We start from the raw sequence: 22,843 nt of genomic DNA on the forward strand, positions 1-22,843 counted from the left end.
AGAAATATAATGTAGGTAATGCCTGTTTATTTAGGATATTCGACAAATAAATGTACTTTTATATTTGTATTTCACATACTTAAACCTGTTAACTTCTTATGTTTGTATATATATATATTTGGATTTATCTATATTGCACCTTATTTCTTTTTATGGTTATATAAATATGTATTTAATTTTATCTTTTTATTGCACACCTCTTCTATTGAATACACAATATATACAAATAAACATTTAATATTCTAAATGTAAGCTATTCTATAATTATATATAGTATATATTATACATGTATAAAATCATATCAAGTTATTTGGTTTTGTTTTGAGTTACATTGTGACCACAGCAACTGAGTAACGTAAAAACTACATTTCCCAGAGTTCAACAGCCGTACATAGCGAGCGACGGGTGCCGTGCGTGACGTCGGTACTGTTCTTGTTTTGGCAGTTTGTTTCGATATTCACCGAAAGCCAGTCCATCAAGAGGGTGTTTTGTGTTGGTTCTCCACCACCCAGCTGCGGTATGGTACGTTTCTGGATGTGTATTGTTTAAACCTAGTTATTAAACTGTTAACTGTCGTTTTGAAGCAATGTAATCCGTAGAAACCCCGACATTAGTGAGCTAAGTACTTAACCTACTAGCTAGCTAGCAAGCTAACTAACATTAGCTTAGCTTAAAAGCATTTTGTTCTGCGCGGAAATGATCGATTTCTGTTCTGACATGTTTGTTTTTAACTTCAAGATCTGAAATATTAAGAAAACCTCACTGTGTTAAGACTACTGTCACTTTTATCAACTGAATACAAGTCCATATATGCAGTGTTGCATCACGTCTGCAGTTTATCAAAATGAAAGATTTGCATTGATTTCATGCCAACTTTGATCAGATCAAGCACAACTAGGGCTGGGTTAGTGAGACAAAATGACGGAGTGACTGTTTCTTGTACGATCAGGTCAGCAAACACAATCAAACAACTTTCTGTTAGCTACCTCATGTTGATTCTAGATTGAGAGACTAATCCCCATCCCTTAACCCTGCTCCCTGTGTTAAGATTTCAGTTTTATTTTAAAGTACCTCTTTGTTAAGTTCTCTTATGATTGCATGACAACTGCAGCGTGGCATATGAGTTCTTTATTAGTCTTATTTGGTAAGGTTACACACTCACTGGCCCCTTTATCAGGTACCCCTGTGCAACGGCTCGCTAAAGCAAATATCTAATCCGCCAATCATAAGGCAGCAACTCAATGCATGTAGGCATGTAGTTCAAACAGAGCATCCGAATGGGGATGAAAGGTTATTTTAAGTGACTTTGAACGTGGCATGGTTGTTGGTGCCAGACGGCTAGTCTGAGTATTTCAGAAACTGCTGATCGACTGGGGTTTTCAAGCACAACCATCTCTAGGGTCTACAGAGAATGGTCAGGAAAAGAGATCATATCCAGTGAGAAGCAGTTCTCTACGCCAAAATGCCTTGTTGATGCCAGAGGCCCGAGGAGAATGGACTGGTTCAAGATGATAGAAAGGCAACAGCAACTCAAATAACCACTCGTTACAACCAAGGTATGCAGAAGACCATCTCTGAACCACATCATGTCGAACCTTGTCAGCTAAGAACAGGAAACTGACACTACAATTTGCACGGGCTCACCAAAGTTGCACAATAGAAGATTGGAAGACTGTTGCCTGGTCTGATGAGTCTATATTTCGGCTGCGACGTTCAGACGGTCGAGTCAGAAGTTGGCATAAACAACATGAAAGCGTGGATCCACCCTGCCTTGTATCGACAGTTCAGGCTGGAGGTGGTGGTTAAAGGTGTGGGGGATATGTTCTTGGTATACTTTAGGCCCTTTGTTACCTATTGAGCACCGTCTTAACGCCTCAGCCCACCTGAGTATTGTTGCCGCCCATATCCCTCCCTTTATGCCCACAGTGTACTCATCTTTAAAGGCTACTTCCAGCAGGACATGTCACAAAGCTCACATCGTGTCAAACTGCTTTCTTGAACATGACAATGGGTTCCCTGTCCTCAAATGACCTCAACAGTCACCTGATCTAAATCCTATAGAGAACTTTTGGTGCTCAATATGGACCAACATCCCTGAGCAATGTTTCCAGCTCCTTGTTGAGTCTAAGCCACGAAGAATTAAGGCAGTTCTGAATATAAAAGTGTGTCAAACACCGGTACTATCAAGATGTACCTCATAAAGTGGCCGGTGAGTGTTTACACAGTGGTGGGTAGTAACAATATATATTTACTCAATGGCTGTACTTTTTGAGTACAAGTTTGAGATACTTCACTTGAGTATTTTTTACGTTATGCTACTTGTACTTCTATTTTACTACATTTTGCAGGCCATTTCTTACTTTTTACTTCACTATATTTATTTGACCAATTTAGTAACCCGCTAATTTGCAGGTATACATTTATAATAAATAATATAAAATACCAAGTGCAACATTAATATTAATTCATTAATAATAAGTATTGTAAAAATCTGATAGGGGCCACTGGAAAATTATTACTTTTACTTTTTGTACTTGAAGAATATTTTGATGCCAATACTTTTGTACTTTTACTTGTGTACAATTTTGTATTCTGGACTTTTACTTGTAACATAATATTACCATGTAGTATTGCTACTTTGGCAAAAGATCCGAGTTCTTCTTCCACTTCTGTTTTACAGTAACAACCCTTATTGTGTGTGTGTGTGTGTGTGTGTGTGTGTGTGTGTGTGTGTGTGTGTGTGTGTGTGTGTGTGTGTGTGTGTGTGTGTGTGTGTGTGTGTGTGTGTGTGTGTGTGTGTGTGTGTGTGTGTGTGTGTGTGTGTGTGTGTGTGTGTGTGTGTGTGTGTGTGTGTGTGTGTGTGTGTGTGTGTGTGTGTGTGTGTGTGTGTGTGTGTGTGTGTGTGTGTGTGTGTGTGTGTGTGTGTGTGTGTGTGTGTGTGTGTGTGTGTGTGTGTGTGTGTGTGTGTGTGTGTGTGTGTGTGTGTGTGTGTAGATGGTATTGATTGAGCAGTGACAGGTTGCAGGACAGTTTAGTTTCACGATGGCAGATGGAGGCAGCGATGATGAAGTCATTCACCTGGCGAGCTTCAACATCCACCGCAGCCAAGGTGAGATGTGTTGTGAATATCAACAGTGAGATATATTCTAGTGACGGTTTGTGACAACAACTGGCCTCCTACCCTATGCTGCTATTTACATGTGACAATGTCGTTTCAGAACCAGGCTGACGTGCTTTCTGTCGTACTGACCCTGGTTTGACAACATAGTAAACTATATTATCTAGACATAGTTTCAAGGTTGTGGTTTTTCTAGTGATAAGAAACTTCGCTCTTCGGCGTGCTACACAACAGCCATTATTACATGCTAAGTTAAAAGGGCTGTACCGAGTGTATGTATATATTATATATATATGTATGGGTGTATATATTTATATAAACATTTCTAATAATATATAATCTCTTTCTTCCTCTTGTTCACACACTTATAATCATAAATAGCCACACAATAAACAAACCCTAATATGTACTCCTTGGTTGTAGGCTCGCGCTCCCGTAAGAGGGAGCTCATCACCATCTCCGATGACTCGGACGAGGAGCACGTGACTCTGGTGCCGAGCAGCCCTGTTTTAGTTCCCGATGATGACGACGTCAGCATATTAGAGGTGAGTGATAAACGCTGTTCTTTCATCTGTTATATGTATCAAAGAGGATCCCTGCTGTTGTGAATTCCCTGTGCCGCCCAAACACTGCCCCCTAGAGGGCTAATGAGCATTCGCCTGCCGGTCACCAGAGGCTCCTGATTGGAGGAAGTGACGGCAGGTGTGATCAGGACACACTCAGATGAAGACTAATTACTGCTGCGACTGAAAGAGCACACAGACTAGCAGGGAAGCCTCTCCAGTCCTGCTCACTAAGTGTCCTTAGTGTTGCCCTTAGTTTGAACCCTTATGGCTTCCCTTAGCACCAGCTAAATGCAATGTAATATTAAGTCTCAGGAATAGCAGTAGCAGGCCGGATCACTATGCAGCTCCAAAATAGTTCACTCAGATGTTATACTTTAGTATTGCAATACTCCGATATTGAGACTATGATACAATTCTGATGAATTACGCTCCCCTAGTACCCTGTTACTTTGTACAACACTTGTAAACTTTTTAGACAAGTTTAACCTTGTATTATGATAGACAGCTGTCATGGACTCCTATCGATAACAGCAGCTGCAGAAGTATCGTCTTTGTTTCCATTCATCTATCCACTCCTCTCTCTTGCTTCCTGTGTTTTCCTGTAGCCGCTCACACCTGCTCGCAAACACGTGATTCGCCCAGCCGCCAAATGGAGTGGGGCGCTGCGTGTCCCGGTTCAAGTTTTCGATCACAGTAGCGACACTCCTGGGGTTCCCTCAGCGGACCCTGGTCCCGCCCCCTCTACCTCCAGAGACGCCACAGCCAGCTCCTCCGCAGCGAGGCTGGCCGCACGGACACACACAGCGGTGCAGACGAGTGGATACACACAGTCACACCCCGGCACCTCGTCACACACACACTCTCAGCCAAAACCCAACAGGAACTCGCAGCACCAGGACGGTACGCCAGCACACGCAAAAGAGGAACCCCACGCAGTTCCAATCCAAACCCCATCTACCTCTGCAAACGCCAACACATCCATTACACCAGGAATACATCTGCCTCAGCCCAGCACATCTGGACTCACACACTCTTCAGTCAGGGGGGGGGCGAGTTCCTCCTTCAGTGCCACTCGCTATCGTTCTGCATCATGTTCTTCGACTAAGACTAAAGACAAGGCGAGCGCTCAGTCACATGACAACCCTCAGGCCAGCACTTCCTCTGCTCAAACGCGGACGCTGTCTCAGCCCGGTACGTCTTCACAGCCCCCCCCCCCCACCACCACCACCGTACAGCAGCGCGTCATCGTGTCAGGGGTCAAAATAGTGGTTCTTCCGCAGCATCCGAGCACCCAGGCCTCGGCTCCGCAGCTGCAGCTCCGGCCTCAGAACGTGCTGCAGCCGGTGTTGTTCAACCGCCTGCAGGGGAACCTCGTTCAGATAGAGCTGCGGCCCCTGGCTCAGGCCCCTGCCCAGCCTGCAGCCCACCCCCCTCCCCCCCCTCAGGTGTTCCCGGCCGCCCCCCCTGCAGTGCTAATAGCTGCAGCCCCGGAGAGACTGGGCCCTCCTGAGGCGGGTCACCGGATCATCTTAGGGAGCCAAGCGCCCGGGGAGCACCTTCCCAACGCCCCCCCGCAGGCCGGCCCCTCCGGAGGGCTCCCAGCAGCCTGGTCCCACCAGCGGGGCCCCATCAGCCTCCACATCCGGGCCCCTAACTTGGTCTTGAACGCTCCTCCAGCTCCCGCAGCTTTGGTTGCCGGGGGAAACGCTCGTCTCGTTCCGGCTCCAAACCCAGAAAGAGTTAACCCCGCCCTGGGACTGGTGGCCGTGCCGCCCGCTGCGGAGGACGCCCCCCGGATCGAGGACGCCAGGCCCGGCCCCTCCGCAGCAGGAGGGAGGGCCGAGCTGCTGCCCCACGTCAGAGCCCTCATCACTGGGGTGGTGAGTACCACACAGTGTGCATTCAGACTCAATATGTTTGTTTTGATATCAGCTGGTGGCGGAAAAAGATCCATTTGATACAGGACTAAGAGTCCAAGGCTAAATAAGTAACAGCTGACACAATTTAAATTAAAAAAAAAAGCGAAATAAATAAAATGACTAATGTAATAACTTTCTCAACTCAAAGTAAATTATGAAGGATACAAAATTATTAAATGTGAGACCTTCAACAAAAAAGCATTTTTATCTTAAGACTTTCAGATTCAACCCCGGCATCACCAAGAGTTCACGTATTTGCATGTTCTGCACGGCTTATCGACATCATGATATGAGTAGTTGGTATTTGATGACTGAATGATTTACGTTGTGGTATAACCGATCCTCACCTCCTGTTTAACTCCGTCTGCCTCTACAGTTGGATCTTTTCCCAGACGTCCTGGAAGCCTATGTAGCAGAACTGATCCAAACTAATACTGTGATGGACTTGAATGTGTAAGAAGCAGCAACTCTTTTCTACAGTACTTCATATTAAGTGAGGAGTAAGAAGCTGATTTAGGTTTTCAGGAAATTCCAAAAAGACCTGTTGAATGATTTTGTCCTTTGTCTTCTGGCTTAGCTTTATGATGAGTAAGTGATTTCCTTTCTCTTATTGCCGCGTCCTCAGCATCTGTAACCTGCTGCTGGAGAACCCGGAGTATCCGAGGGGCGGGGGCGCAGCAAACCTAGCCCCCACCAGCATCCTGCTGGAGTCTGGAGACACCCAGACAGAGGTGTGTGTGTGTGTGTGTGTGTGTGTGTGTGTGTGTGTGTGTGTGTGTGTGTGTGTGTGTGTGTGTGTGTGTGTGTGTGTGTGTGTGTGTGTGTGTGTGTGTGGTGTGTGTGTGTGTGTGTGTGTGTGTGTGTGTGTGTGTGTGTGTGTGTGTGTGTGTGTGTGGTGTGTGTGTGTGTGTGTGTGTGTGTGTGTGTGTGTGTGTGTGTGTGTGTGTGTGTGTGTGTGTGTGTGTGTGTGTGTGTGTGTGTGTGTGTGTGTGTGTGTGTGTGTGTGTGTGTGTGTGTGTGTGTGTGTGTGTGTGTGTGTGTGTGTGTGTGTGTGTGTGTGTGTGTGTGTGTGTGTGTGTGTGTGTGTGTGTGTGTGTGTGTGTGTGTGTGTGTGTGTGTGTGTGTGTGTGTGTGTGTGTGTGTGTGTGGCCACCTGATGATTCAGCTGCAAAAGGCTGTCAAATCACTATCGTTGCACAGTGTCTATAGAGTGTTGCCGTGACGAGTCCTAAAACCCGGAAGTGAGTCAGCATGTTACCGGTTCCCTCGTCTCAGAGCCAACGGGGTCTCTCCATAGTTTAGGAAAATAGCTGGAAATCAGGTCTGTGGTTGAAACACGTTGAAGAGACGGATCACGTTTTGTTCTACGACATTGAACACATCAGCAGCCATCGACCCCGCTGGTGATTTCAGAAGGGTTTACGTGTCTGAAAAACGATGGTTGTTACCGAGTGGCTGAATAGGACTACAGAAGTTGTCGAGGCCGTTTTACGTCATTACGCCGAACACGTAAACACTCCTCTAAGTTTCTGCTTGAAAGCAAGTCCCTGCCTCCTGCAAGCTGTTGAAACAAACGCTTCAACCTTTTGAATATGGATCTCAAGTCGGCGTGACGTTGAAGTCGTGCTGCTGCTGTCGTTCCTTTATAGCATAACGTTAGCATTTTGCTTCTGGCGACTAGATTTATGATTAGAAAATGATAAAAGTAGACATGTGGAGATTATCCGGCTGAACAAAATGTGCATTTATCAAACAGGTTAGTTTCCCACAGATCTTATTTCCAGCTATTTTTAAAATCCTATGGAGAAAACACCGTTGCTTTCTGTCGAGGGAACCAGCAGCTTACTTCCGGGTAAATGCGTCATCCCTGATCCGCTCTATTCCAATCTGATGTAATGATTTCTTTAGTTGCTTTTGAATCAGATGTCTTGTGTTCGAGTCAAGTGTTGATGCGTCTGTGTTGGGTCCTTCCAGGTGACCGAAGACCTGTTTGACTTCAACAAGCTGGGCACGGTGGGGCTGGAGGCGTCCATGCAGGCGGCCGACCTGCTGATGGCAGACTTCAGGATGCTCAGCTGTCAGGACATCAAATGGTCCCTCAACGCTCTGAAGGGACACTATGCAATCACACGCAAGGTGCCTGAGGCCTGTGGTTCGTCTGAGCACTGCCGTCTCTTTCTTTTTACTTACGTGGGTTGTTCACACATGTGCTTCGTTCATTGCAGGCCTTATGTGAAGCGCTGAAGAAGTGGCAGGAATCAGGCAAAGAAGGAAAGAGAAAAAGAAGCCGAGCCGCCTCCTCCGAGCGCTGCTACGTCGACTTTCATTTTGAGCACGGTGAACAAACTTATCAACACTTCTAATAACTGCGAACCCCATTGTGTGGTTCCTTTAAACCAAGCAGCTGTTTGTTTAAGTGCTTCTTCCATTCGCTAAGGCTTCGGTGTCAACGTGCAGGTGCATCATGGGAGGACATTTTATAGCCTCTGGGTGTTTCTCAATGTCGAGGACGCTTGCTTGGTAGCACATGTCACTTGCTTCAGAAGCGAGGCAAGCATCCTTCCTAGCCTTGGAAAACAAAGAATGTTGGAACAGGCTAACGGGTGTGCGTCATATGCGAGCGGGATTTCCGCCAAAGATTTGGAAATTGGTCCGTGCGCAAAGCATTGTGGGGATTTTAAGACCGGAGTCCACACATATGCAGTCTCGGTAGAATTCCAAGTATGCTGGACATTGGAACAGTCCTTCGGCGGCACTCGATGACGTAGTATGCTTGAAATAGTGGCTCTGGAGCATCCTTCCTCGACATTGAGAAACGCCCTCTGTTCTTGAAAAGCTGTTTTTAGTTTGCTGTTAAGGGGCTGATTTATGGATGGGTGGGGGTGGGGTCAACCTGGATGATGGAGCTCGGGGGTGGGTGCCTGTCTGCCGTCGGTGATGGATGTTGCCATGGCTCCCCAGCTGTCCCATCACTCACTGGCCTCCCTCTCTCCAGCAGGCTCTGTGAAGTTTGAGAAGAGGATGTATTTCCTGGAGAGCGACCGACGCTACTGCAGGACGTACAACAGTCTGGAAGCTTCTGTGCAGAATGAGCTCACCTTCTACCAGCAGAAGGCCAAGGAGTGGGCCGAGGTACACGCTCAGCTGGCTCTACGGAGGAGTTCTCAATTAAATAATGGTCATGTGATATCCCAGTTAACCTCTCTCTCTCTCTTCAGCATGAGGACTTCCTACTGGCTCTGCAGGTCAATGAAGACGAGTACAAGATGGTAAGAAGCACGCATACGTTCACCAAACTGAAATCACCTTCACAATGACACAAACTGCAGAACAAGCAAATAAAATCACTTAATTGAAGTTATTTCAAGTGTGGGGCGAGTTCCTCCTCGCTGAAAGAAATGTACTTTTAAAATATTTTCAGAATAGTTGCTTTCGAGGTTAATTCCCTTTGAGACTTCGACTGAACGGACAACGATGAGCCCTGAAGTGTGGAACAGCTTAGTTAAGCATCTGAGCTGTATGAAATGTGTCCGTGTGATTCTTCTCCAGGACGGCCAGCTGATCGAGTGCGGCTGCTGCTACGGGGAGTTTGCGTTCGAGAAAATGACGCAGTGTTCAGACGGACATCTGTTCTGTAAAGAGTGCCTCGTGAAATACGCTCAGGAGGCCGTGTTCGGCTCGGGGAAGGTACACACACTTTGTTCTTCTCGCAGTTAGACATGACATGCTGACGTTGCCAGGAGACGTGTGATGACGGTGTGTGTGTGTGTGTGTGTGTGTGTGTGTGTGTGTGTGTGTGTTGCTGCAGTCGGAGCTGAGCTGCATGGAGAGCGGCTGCCCGTGCTCCTACCCGGTGTGTGAGCTGGAGAAGGTCCTGCCAGAGAACATCCTGTGCAAATACTACGAGAGGCAGGCGGAGGAGGCGGTCGCTGCCACCTGCGCTGATGAACTCGTGCGGTAAGTGTGTGTCTGTCAGTGTGTGTGTCTGTCAGTGTGTGTGTCTGTCATACTTAAAATGTATGAAAGGGTCTTAAAAAAGGTCTTAAAAGGTATTGCATACTTACTAAGCTCTATAAAAGGGATTGGTAAGGGAAGTGAAGTGTCTCCTTGTTGATTATGATATGCTTCTTGTGCCTGTGTCTCAAATGCAAAGCGTCATATCTTTCCCTCCGTCCTCTCTTTTTCCTTTCAGGTGTCCGTTCTGCACTTTCCCAGCGTTGTTGGACAAAAACATGTCTCTGTTCAGCTGCCCCAACCCTCGCTGCCGCAAGGTCAGTCACTTCTCTGTGTTTATTCAGGTCTTTTAAAGAGCCCACGTCATGCTTCTCCGGTTCTGACCCGTCCCCTTGTGTTATGAAGGTTTGTCTGCATGTAAACGGTCTGCAGAGTCAAACCCTCAGTACACCCTGTAGGGAGTACAACTCTAAAGGCCCGTCCACACAGCAGTGTTAAAAAAATCTTCCAACGCTTCTGCCCATTCACTTTGAACGGGGTGACGTCACTTTGCCTCGCTTTTCGCCGAACTGCATTGTGGGAAGCAAAGCGGAGATTTCCAGGCATCTCGGGCTGAGGTGGAAGCATCAGCCAATCAAATCCCATTTATGCAAATCTGACGGTACAAGCGCTAGCCAATCAAACCGCGTGTAAGCTGGGAGAGACATACCGCAGTTCATTTCTATATTCCTAACAAAATGGAGGAGAAATGAGTTATTGCGGGAGCAAATCACCCGGCTCTTTATGACCAGTCCCTCTTCACCTACCGGGATACAGACCGGAGGAACCAGGCATGGAGAGGTGGCAGAGACAGTGGGGGAAACTGGTAGGTTTTCGCCTGTTTAGGGAGTTTATATCCAGTGTACTTCGTCTTAACATTGCTAGCAGGCATAGACAGTATATTTAGCCAGCATGGAATGTAGCATAAAATAGCACCATAGACAGTAGTAGTTTTTTGCTTTGTATGTCGGGGGGCGGGAGATTCATGTGATTGGTTGTTGGTCGCGTTGCTCGCAAAAAATCCCCGAGCTTCAGACACGCCCACCTCCAAGATTTTTGTTAACGCTGCTGTGTGGACGTACCGTACAAAATACCGCCCCAAAACGCCTCGTTGGAGATTTCTCATGTTCTTCCTGGGCATCGCTACGTGTGAATACCCAGAGGCCGCACCCTCTGCCAGCCTTTCACGAAACAAAGCTTCCCAAACCTTTCAGAATTCATGCCGGATATGCTCAGCGTAGGGCGCTGAAGAACGATGCTGTTCCTACTTTGTTTGGACCAGCGGGAGATTCGGGTACACAACCTGTAAGCATTCAGTGTTGTTTGTGTATTTATGATGTTTAAAACAAACAAGGTATCTACCACGACTACTGTTTAAATGGATAAACGTTTTTCGGGCTGCTAAGTTGGGATCACGGAGAAATGCTCTCCACAGACGCGTGCTCACAGCGTTATATAAACCTTTTTCTTACTCGATATCAAGCCACACTTATTGTTTTTACTTCGGCTGTGAGTGTTTGTGTGCTCAGGATGAGTTTCGCTTGTTCTCGCTGTATCGCCAAGCCTGTCTGCTCCTTGCAGCAGATCGCAGCAGTGTGTGTGTCTGCGTGTGTGTGTGTGTGTGCGAGCAGCAACAAGCCTGTCAGCTTCTCGACCAATCAGAGCACACTGGGCTCACAGGGAGGGGGGCCGGAGCTCCAACAAGCCGTTTAGGACAGAGAGTGAATACACATACTATACAGAGATGCTGTGAGAAACCAATGTGAGTTTGGAAAATGGCACAATGTAAATCTATTCTAGTCGACCTCAACAATGGAATTATGATCAGTAGAAATGGCCATGACGTGGACCTTTAACACTTTCCCACGGTGTTGTGTTGCTACTGTGTTTCCTCGACACACAACGCAGGGTTCTTACGGTCATTGAAAACCTGGAAAACTCATGGAAAACAATATTTTTCCCAAAGTTTTGGAAAAGTCCTGGAAATGTAACTAAAGTTGCATCAAATATAATTTCTATTTTATCTAATTGCCGAAATAGTAATACTATAATGATAATAAATACTGTATCGTAATAATGAAACGTAAAATGGCATTTAACTGTCGAGGTATTTTGCTAGTGAGAGATTTGAGTTGCTTCAGCGCGTAGAAGCTAGTAAGCCTATTGGATTTGTTGTAGAGAGGCACGACATGTTTCAGATGCAGACCTTATTTTCCTGTTCCATGTTAAAATGTTCAGTGGTACCGCTGAGAAAGTAATTATTCAGGTCATGGAAAATGAGGTAAAGGTCCTGGAGAAGTCATTGAAAACCATTAGTGAAAAGGTGTATGAACCCTGACAATAACTGTATACGAATATGCCTCTGGCTCTCGCACAATACATGCATCCTCTGAGTTAAATCACACACTGTACAAAAGAGAGAACTGGATTTGATTTCAACATCATCAATAATTCAGTCCATCGTAAAAGCCCTGTGTGCGGCGTCCACTTGGCCGGAGATCACGAGTGAAGCCCAGACAGCAGGCGGACGGACGGACGCTGCGTCTCGATTCGGACACTTTCCTCCCTCCACTGCACTCCAACACGAAAGCGTCTCGTATCTCACGCTGCTGCCGTGCCCTCTGCAGAAGTCACGATTGCCGTTGTTCGCTAGCTTGATAGCAGCAATCATTTGCTGTACAGGCTGCTCAAACAACCCTATACAATCAATGCTGGGTTCCTTTTTGACGCTAGTAAACTAACGTCACTTTGATCGTGAAAACATCCCACATATATTATTTGTCTGTATAATGCAGTGTTCACCTTAGCCACTTTTGTTGCGTAGATTGCGATCGTTGCGATATAAAGTGTGTCACACAACTTTGAAGCTGTTCTGAGAACACCGCCTGGTTACTCGTGGAGTGGTGACGTATGTTTGTAAGCCTAACCACAAGTTATCAGCACATGGATCCAGCAAGAGTTCCCTTTTGGGTTTTACAATGTTTCAGAAAGTAAGATGTGTGGCAAACACACATGTGATACGAACACGTTTTGTTCAGCAGGATAATCTCCACATATTAACACCGCTCACTTACCGAGCGTAACTGCAACCACCAGAAGTAAAAGGCTAACGTTCGGCTATCGAGGAACGACAGCACGGTCACATGACTTCACGCCACCACCGCTAAGCTAAATGCGGCTAATGTTCGGCGTGATGACGTCTCATTGTTGTTTAACTTGTTCAGCTTGTGTACTTCAGAACTTACTTCAGGCATCGAACCAAAACATATTAAAGTAACATTGACTTAACACAAGGGAACCAGAAGTGCTAAAATGCTGACTAATGCCTGCGTTTTAGGACTCGTTCCTGCACGGCTCTATAGTGCGTGCGTGTTGCCATACTTGCTCGGGACTCACGTATTCCCTCCGAACAGAAACTAATCTAAATACGCGATTTGAAAGATGGACGAAGAGAGGATGAAACGGTTCCACGAGGCGAGGTCTCCACTCTCTGTTTATCTCCCGTCTCCTCCCTCTGTCTGAGGAATGCAGGGGGGGGCGATGCTTTGTGTCTGCCAAGGCCGTCCCATGGAAGCCTGTCTCAAATCTCCCGTTATATAGCAGACACACTCATATTCTCCCTCTCACCACGCCCTTCTTTGTCTCTGTGTCTCTTTTTGTTTCTGTTTTTGTGTCTCACTCGCTTCTGCTACACTAACACACACACACACACACACACACACACACACACACACACACACACACACATTAATGCTATCAATACATTCAATCATGGGTGATAAAAATTGAAAGACCTGCATCGAAAATATTATTTAAGTAAAAGGTTAATCACCAATGTATTTAAAGTAATGAAATACCCAATTTTAAATGACATTTAACATAAAATGGATGATTCAAGTTTGATTAAGGATCATATTATATAAGACATTATTTTAAAACCGTCTTCTACTTAACTACGAATAATTAAACCAACCAAAGCTCTAAGGTAAATGTAACCGTGTAAGAAAACGTGTCCATGGCAGACAGTGATTTGATCGTCTTATGCACGCTGTGGATCGTGTCGCCTCGAGCACTTCCCGTAAACCACGTTCTCCTTTTTAGTGTTTCTGATCTGTTTACAGACTTCTCCGCTAACGCACAGAGCTCTTCTGTCTCTTGTCAGTATAACGTTTTATTATTACATCTGCTGACTTTGTCCAGCCTGCGCTATTTCCTCTGGCATCTAGTTTGAGATCAACTGTATGTTGTGATGCTCCTGCTGTCCCTAATATTACTTTTTCTACATTTTAATGCTTAAAAATCAACAGAACGACACAATTTGTAGAACGGACTTGTCAGGTTTTATGAATCAGAAAGCGAGGGGAGAATGATTGCCCTGCTGTTCCCTCCGTTCACCTGTAGAGGGAGCCAGAGGTCTACAGTGTGTGTTGCTGCAGAGTCGCTGCAGAGCTGCATCCCGTCACACACACACTCACACACCCAACAATACAAAAAGACATGTTCCAGATCTCTGTTCTGAATGTCGTCAATCTGCAACCAGAAAGCCACAGATGTGGATCTCCTGGAATGAATGCATGTTGGATGTTGTTTACAGCATTATAGTGACTTTTGAGTTGAGAAGGAAACGAGGCCGGTGCTGTTTTGTGTAACAGAAAATGAACACAAGTGACTTCCTCTTCAAGTCATGTCGGAGTCTGAATCAGAAATACTTAATCCACCCGTAATGAGGAAATGAACAGCGAAGTGACGGGAAAATAAGAATAGCAGAATAAAAAGCATATTTTGTAATATGTAAGGTAACAGAAACGTATCACAAGTCACTTCCTCTTTTACATTTTGTAGGAATCAGGAAGTGAATCCTCTGTGGTTCCGTTTATGTTCTCAAGACGATCCGTTTTAGCTCTTATTTTTATGTTTATTTGACTTTTTGTTTCAGCATAAGCCCGGTTCAAGCTTGTGGTCAGGCTTCATTATGTAACTGACACACTTCCTGTAAAGCCCACCCGCCCTCTCCCCACACTGCCTTATGATTGGCCGGCTTTCCACTCCCCTCATGCTGCTTTTTGATTGACACTTCCTCCTTCGTTTCAAATGTGGTTCAGATGGAAATGACCCAGATTCTCCTCCCTCTCTCTCTCCTCTCCCCTGGCTCTGTCTGACCCCCCCCCCCCCCCTCCTGATAATGATTTCCACATGTGGTCATGAGGGCATTTGGACATCCTTGTTCCTCCAGTGTGATTGCTTCATGTGGAGGAATGTCAAAATGTATGCCAGATAAATCTGTGAGATCTCATGCATTACCACAGCTGCACGATGATTCCATTGCAGTAAGAGCCGCCTCCCCACCACAGCACGCGGAAAAAAATAACCACACCCGTGCACACTCGATGCAGCCCCCCCTCCCCCTCCCATCAGACACTCTGCAAGCTGCTTGCCTTATAAGGGCAGCTGCAGCCTGCACCACTGAAGAGTTACAAAGAAAAGGTATGAATGAAGGTGAGGAAGGTGATACCGGGTGGGGGGGCACCCAAGGGGGTGGGATGCAGTGAATGGAGGTAGAGACAAGATTCAAACTACGATACGATAATACTTTATTGTCAGATCAAGTCTGAAATCTTCAAAGGACAAGGAGAAATATTAAGACATGTTTGAAGAACATTCACCATTACACTGTGGACGTGTTCGAGACCCTCCAACGTACCTGGGGTGAACTCATTCCAGGACTGGCTCAGAAACAGTGCTTCAGTCTAAATGTGTGTGCAACCTTTTGGTCACATTTCAGCCACTCTCGCTTTATTGAAATCAGACACCCTTGTGGGGGGGGGGGGGGAAGCCACGCCCCGAGGAAGAGTTTCAGCTCGACGTCACCGGCTGTATTTTTAGCCGAGCTATAAGACCTCAGGTGTGTTCCTGCTTTTACAACAGCGTGTCAAACAAGGCTCACACACACACTCTGTCACTCTCTCTCTCCTGTGGTGTGACTCTGCCTGGTGTCTAGGTTACCACTAGGGGGCGGTCTTCCCCCGCTCTGCCTCCCGGGGCTTTGTCTGACACATGAGTCCGCTTTCTCCCCCTCCTCTACAGAACCACGTTTTACTGATTCATCACCAGAGTCTGTTTCATGGACACTCCCTTTAGGAATCCAAAAATGTGAACATAGCCTGAAAAATGTCTCCTCCTTTGCCTGAAGCTGCCACAGTTCCACTTTTAACGGACCTCGTGTGCCTGCGTAAAGTCTTTCCAAGCAAACCCCATCCAAATGCCAAGGAAAACTCCAGTTCCACACCCTCTGGCTGACCTTGCAAACACACACACACACACACACACACACACACACACACACACACACACACACACATCTCCGGGAGCTGCAGGCCTGAGATGACAGAATAACACACACACACACTGGCTGCAGGAAGTGGACGCAGAGGGTGTGTGTTTGTGACCTTTCCTCCCCAGGTTCAGGGTTGTCGTGGCGATGTGGATCACACAGCATCACCCGTCCCATGCCTCTTATTCAATATTAGGTGAACGGTTCAAATATTAATGGGGACACCACTTAGCTGAGGGTTAGCGAGGGAGGCAACCCCGAGCTAACGTGTCTGTGTGGGTGTTTCTCGCGTTGACACGGCGAAAGAGGATGGAGTTGCTGTTTCTAGGCAACCAAACAGTCAGCGGCGAGCCAATCTTGCTGCAGTCACTCACACACACACACATGCATACACATTTGCAGGGAGAGCCACACCTAGCTGTGCAAGTCTAAGACCCTGCAGTGGCAGCAGCGTATAGCGCAGACGATGGAGAATGTTCTTATTCAGCAGGAACTGGAGGAGTCAGAGGAGGGGCAGTCGGTGCGGGATGAATGAAATCTTAGTAATTGGGTGATATATTAAATAAATGAGTTGTTAACCTTGTTGATTTATCCATATGGCTTTTTTATATGCAAAAACCCTCAGTCACGTACGACTACATGTCCCACAATGCATCTCGTTTTGTGACATGCGCACTGAAGAGACTTGCAATTATTTGCCCTGGACTTCTGCTTTCAGACGTAGTTAATTACAAAGTTATTACCCTATCCAATAATAAGCCAATTCAGAGGCAATAATGTAATATAATACATTATTTTATATATATATTTATATAGTTACAACCGGCCCTTTGAGTGCAACCTCTATGCGAATGTGGCCCGCGATTACATTTAGTTTAACGTGTGTGTGTGTGTGTGTGTGTGTGTGTGTGTGTGTGTGTGTGTGTGTGTGTGTGTGTGTGTGTGTGTGTGTGTGTGTGTGTGTGTGTGTGTGTGTGTGTGTGTGTGTGTGTGTGTGTGTGTGTGTGTGTGTGTGTGTGTGTGTGTGTGTGTGTGTGTGTGTGTGTGTGTGTGTGTGTGTGTGTGTGTGTGTGTGTGTGTGTGTGTGTGTGTGTTTCACAACCACGAACGCCTGTTCAGCCATTGCTCGTTACAAGCTAACACGTATGAACAAATAAAATGCGCTAACTGCACTTCTGATACATCTGCTAGTCACCGATTTTGGTGAACCAAAGACTCCTGGTCTCAGTCACAGATGTTTCCGCTAAGGAAGAGAAGGATGCTTAAATTATGGTTTTCGGTTGAGCCGTGTGCCGCCGTCTTGATGCACGTTGTTTTTCACAGAGCAACCTAATGCTAGCAGCAGCAAATATAATTCTATTTTATACATCGTTTAAATCCTGTTTCTGGGATAACTAAATCTAAATACATTTTATGAGGAGATTTTACTGAAACAAATCGCTCTTCACTCTCTTCTTCTTCTGTGTCGTGTGTTCCTTCAGGAGAGCTGCAGGAAGTGTCACGTCCAGTGGAAGCAGCACATGGGGAAGACGTGTGAGCAGGTCCTGGAGAGAGACGAGATCGGCATGAGGGTGCTCTTGTAAGTAAACGAGACACACGGACGCTGAGCCGTCATATACAGACACCATAGGATTATACGTGTTATATTTGGGTCGAGGAAAGGTTACGAAACTCTTGATACATACATATAACGATGCTGCTAAGAGATCTATTGTTATAAATTAAGATAAGCTAAAATGGACCTTTTTTAATTCAGTAGTTTAAACGGCAACAGGGTAAGATTGGAATCAGGACGGCACACATTCACACAATTAAAGATTATACCAGCTTGCAAACAAGAACACATCTTGGAAGACGTTTCTCTCGATGTCCTCTCCACTCCTCACCCAGAGAGGATGCTGGGTAAGCTCAAAGCTCGGTTTCACGGACAACAGTGCAGGAAGTGGAGAGGCCGGCTGCTTCCTGTGGCCCAGGAGGCACACGGGCAGTACTTCCTGTTTTGAGCCCAAACACAGATCTTCTTACTTCCTGGTGCTGAAAGAGACAGGAAGTGTTCTGGTAGAAACGTCAGAGCAGCTGACGGTTTCAACGGGACAGAGGAACCTCATATAATCCCTTAAATGCAAAGAGCTGAAGGCGCATCAGTGGACAGACAACAGAGCTACAAGAGGGGGTCCGCGGGGTCTTAAAAGTATTAGAAGTTGATGAATCAATTTAGCGAAAATTAAGTATATTAAAAAGTATTAAACGGCATTTTCCAAGGTATTACATTGTGTAGCTTGTTTTCACTAAGTATATAAATGGTCCAGAGAGGTTGTGTTCTACAGTCTGCCTGAATGTAATCATGGCGTAGGTGTGTAGTGTGGTTCTGTAGTTTATTGATGGCTTCCCGTTGGGTTTGACGTCATCTGAACAGGACATCGCACGCTCACTGCTTGATAGCGTGAAGGTCCGTTTACGCCGGGTGTTAAACAACGTCGTTATGGGGAAATGCAAGTCTGCGTCCAAATGGTTGGAAGATAAGGAGGAAGGACCATCAATACTGTATAGTCAATGTGAGGTGAAGTGTGTCGCCAAGGTAACCGGTTAGAACTCGAAGTGGCGATGAGGTCTTACAATGTACGGAAAGGGTCTTAAAAAAGGTCTTCAAAGGGATTACATGTGACTTCAGGATTCCTGCAGACACCCTGCTTTTATATAAAGACCTTTATATTTTAAATCAGTGGATTCTTCGTGAGATTCACTGAAAGGAAGTGCCAGAACACTGAAATGAGAAATGTGTCGTTTACCTCCAGATATCCGAGTTCTTCACAAATAAGATTACTCGAGTCATGAACGATGAAAACTCGAATCAAAATAAGTATAGACGGAATAATAGAAGGCGCGGTTTTGAGCCACATCAAAGGAAATAGGACTAAAAACGAGAGATATAAATCACAAGAATATCATATACATTATTTGATTTAATAAAAGGCAGCAAAAAAAAAGTATTTCACCTTTATTTCAAATGAGTGTTGCGGCTATACCTCATTCCACACGTTTCATGTGTTTGCCTCTGACTAACTTTTTGTTAATGCCTACAAGGAAAACAAACCTGAGCTCCAGATTTTAAATATCTCACTTCAAGAAACACAAAGACGACTGAGACATGCAGAAGAAGGACGTTTATCCGTCATGTTTTTATTTAGCGTCTCCTTTATTTAGATGAAAGGAATATAAAAAGTTAGAAAACTGCCGCAACTATTCACATCTTGCACTGCACTGTAACTTTTATTCATGTATTCATGTTTTATTATCTTTGCTTTTTAATGTTTCTAATGTTTTTCATTTTTGTAAAGCACTTTGAATTGCCTTGTGTTGCAAAATGCTATAGAAATAAAATGGCCTTATTCATTTATCTCCCCTCTGTCCCCAGTGAGGAGCGCATGACGGCGGCCCGGGTGAGGAAGTGTGTGAAGTGCGCCACGGGCCTGGTGAAGTCCGAGGGCTGTAACCGGATGTCGTGTCGCTGCGGCAGCTTCATGTGTTACCTGTGCAGGGAGCCCATCACCGGATACAACCACTTCTGCCAACACGCGCGCTCGCCCGGCGCCCCCTGCAGACACTGCCGCAAGTGCTCGCTCTGGACCGACCCCACGGTACACTGACACACACACACACACACACACACACACACACACACACACGCGCGCTCTTATTTTGAAGGATAACATTACTCATTCATTCCCTGTAGAGTGGTGGAGTGACAACCCATAGGTTGCATCCCAAGGGCTGCTCCCCTAAAAGCCAATGGGATTGGGAGTCACTCGATGGGAGTATTGCAAACGATTCCGATCTACGACTAGCACACATTTAAGATACTTACACGTTTTGTTCAGCAGGATACTCTCCACATATTAACCACCTTTACAATAGTTAAAGCATAAATGCAATCTCTAGATGTCGAAGGCTAACGTTAGGCTATAAAGGAACTGCATCACGGTCACATGACTTCACGTCACCGCCGCTAAGCTAAAGGTGGCTAATGTTTTGCATATTTTATGCCCTCGAACAAAACGTAAAATCTCTTAAACTCTTGTTAACCACAGAGCTGATCGAAGGCGTCTCACCAAGAACACGTTGACTTTGAGACGAGGGAACGAGAGACGCTAACTCATTTCCGGGTTTCAGACTCATTCCCGCGCCACTCTATTCCTTGTGTTGCCCTCTCACAGATATGCTCATTAACTCTCGCTGCACTGTGACCCTGACCATCTGATTCTGTGGTCGCCCACGGTTACCTGGCTGCAGTATCCCTGGCACCCAGAAACCACAATTAGTCCCCGAGCTGTTAATGAGCTGCAGACAACCCAGAAACTCCAGAGAGGAGCCAGCAGCCAGTCTCCGGGCGCAACGCCAAGAACAGATAGATCAAACTGCCGACCGCAGGGCCTTCATTTGATTATTTAAAAGGTTTTCGTGTCAAGAGTGAGAGTAGGAAGATCTGACTCATCTAACTAGCTTCATGTTGGCATTAAAGTGTATTTCATTAGGCTACAAATACATACATATTGGGGCTGAACTGAATAGTTCAAAGCTTTATTGCCTCTCGATCGACTTTGAAATATGTTATGTGTGTTATAGTTTGTGTAGAATAAGATTGGAGTCGTAGCTGCATAATATCAATATCCACCGATGTGATCCAAACCATTACAATTTATTTTGCCGTTTTAGCATTTAAAAACAAACATTTTAACTATTGTCGAAATTCTGTTTGCCCTCTTTGTCGCACACAAGAAAAGGAACACAATATGACAACAGACGAGCATCAATAGCAGACGAGCATGTTCGATTCAGCTCTGGTTTATTGGGACTACATAAGCATGTTGTTATGACTAGCTGCAGCACCCCCCCCCCCCACAGAAGCTCTGACCTCGCATTGTTCGGCGGACACATCAAGCCCGCAGCTAAACGAGCACTATGTTGGCTGGAGCTCTTGTATATCTGCGTTACCAGCTTCAGGCCTATCTGCCTCGGAGCGTGGCGATGATGTTTCTGTTATTACCGGGGAACAGCCAGAGTTTCATTCACTCTCATAATGTTGATGCCGTTTTTGTCCGATTGGAAATATGAACAAGTTCCGTGTTTTTGTTTTTGCAGCAAGACGACGAGCGAATCATTCAAGTGATCCAGAAGGAAGGCGAGGCCGAGCTGAACAAGAAGAGCTCCGGTCAGTCGAGAGTCTGATGCTCGCTGGGAACTGAAATCTATTCACAACTGATCTGTTTGTTTGTCATGTTTGTTTTTCTTAAACTGATCGTTGGCAGGGACATGTTGCACCGTTGCATTATTGTTCTTTGTCTTTACAACAGTATTTATTTATAAAGTCTTATAAACAGGCAGCCGAGTGCTTCCTGTGTTTGGGTTGTCTCAAAGTGTTTGTGGAAAGAAGGCGAAGGAAGTCTGACATCAGCTAGAAAACCGGACAGGAAGTCCTTTACTAACCCCCCCTTGTTTCTTCTTCTTCTTCTCCTCAGATAATTCGGGGAAGCGGGTCGGCCCCCCCCCGGAGCCGATCACCGAGGTGAAGCGACCCAGAGTGGGCCCGGCGGCAGAGGACCCCGTCCCGGCCCCCCCCCCTCACCCGCTGGCAGTCCAGGCTCCCCTCTTCGTCCCCCCCCACGCCCAATTCCCCCCTGCTCCTCCACCGCAGGGCAGGATGTTCCAGCAGGTGATTCTACCCAGACTGCCCCCGGTCCCCCTACGTGCCCCTTCTACCACACCTGGCCCCCATGAACAATAACAACAACAACCATCACCACCACCCAAACCTTCCCGTACACCCGCCTCTCCCCCAAAACATGGACATGATGGACCTGCCGATGCACTACGGCCCCCCCCACCGCTACTACAGACGCTTCTAACACACTGCTTCTCATTTCAGTGCCGTTTTCCACAATATTTTGTATCGATTCCAGCAAGCATCAATGTGTATTCCCAGTTTATACAGATATTTTTGAGAACATAATTTAAAAAGAAAAGAAAAACTGTTAGCATTCCCTTCTCAATCTTTTGTGTAACAGGTGTGAGACCACACCGTTTTCGAATAAAGAGTTCTGTTAACGTTGGGTTGAGTTTCCAGTTCATACGAGTTGTACTTTTTAAAGAGGACACATTCTCCTCATGTCCAGGTCCATATTGTGTGTTGTGTCTCTACTGGGACATGTCTCCATGCTTTAATGTTCAAAGAGCTCTTTATTTTTCTCATACTGCCTGCACCTCTTTTCACCCTCTGTCTGAAACCAGAGCCCAGTCTGCTCTGATTGGTCAGCTGGCTGGCTCTGTTGTGATTGGTCAACCGCTTAGAGATGTCCCGCCCCTTAGCCTGTCACGTACAATGTGTTGGAGCGCTAGCCAATAGAAGCGTGAATGTTCCATAGTTATTTCACCATGTTACCGAAGTAACCAAAGGGGTCCAATGGAGGCGTTGCAGGTGGGGGGGGGAGTGTGTGGGAGAGAAACTCCCTCCCTTTGCAGACCATATTTATGCACATAAACCTACAACACACAAAAAAGCATATTCGGGCCCCTTTTGAATGTTTTCGCTATTTACAAAAAGCTAAATATCCTTTCTTGCTTCTTATTACCTTTCTGCGTCCCTCTCTCCCCTTTGTCTCTCTCCCCCCCCTCCCTGCGGAAAAAGGGGCTGAGTCATGATAACTGAGCCCTCAGGCTATGAACCAATCACATGACAGAGCGGGTGCTTTCCGCCAATCTATGCTTAGCAACAGCCAGGCTTTGTGATGTTACCGAGAGAGGAGACTTCTTTGTTCAGCCAAGTGTGCTGGTGTGACAAATCATTTTGCTACACACACACACACGCACACACACTCACAGCCTCTTGTTTCTGCCTGCAGACTATAACGGTGGCTCAGCG

The 22,843-nt window shown here is 46.1% G+C and overlaps 1 protein-coding gene across 1 annotated transcript; it reads left to right on the forward strand.

Moving 5' to 3' along the window:
• Positions 1–424: 424 nt before the first annotated feature.
• Positions 425–22,034, forward strand: rnf216 (ring finger protein 216). Its single transcript, XM_034089432.2, is given in 18 exon segments — positions 425–522; positions 2,995–3,109; positions 3,542–3,663; positions 4,290–5,564; positions 5,980–6,056; positions 6,229–6,334; positions 7,578–7,739; positions 7,829–7,940; positions 8,602–8,735; positions 8,822–8,872; positions 9,153–9,290; positions 9,412–9,560; positions 9,796–9,874; positions 17,409–17,506; positions 19,343–19,565; positions 21,067–21,136; positions 21,444–21,661; positions 21,663–22,034. Coding segments are annotated over 17 exon segments (3,249 nt in total). The 5' UTR covers positions 425–522; positions 2,995–3,042; the 3' UTR covers positions 21,831–22,034.
• Positions 22,035–22,843: the final 809 nt, after the last annotated feature.

The sequence above is a fragment of the Pseudochaenichthys georgianus genome, chromosome 8 (assembly GCF_902827115.2).
Source record: "Pseudochaenichthys georgianus chromosome 8, fPseGeo1.2, whole genome shotgun sequence".
Classification (NCBI taxonomy): domain Eukaryota; kingdom Metazoa; phylum Chordata; class Actinopteri; order Perciformes; family Channichthyidae; genus Pseudochaenichthys; species Pseudochaenichthys georgianus.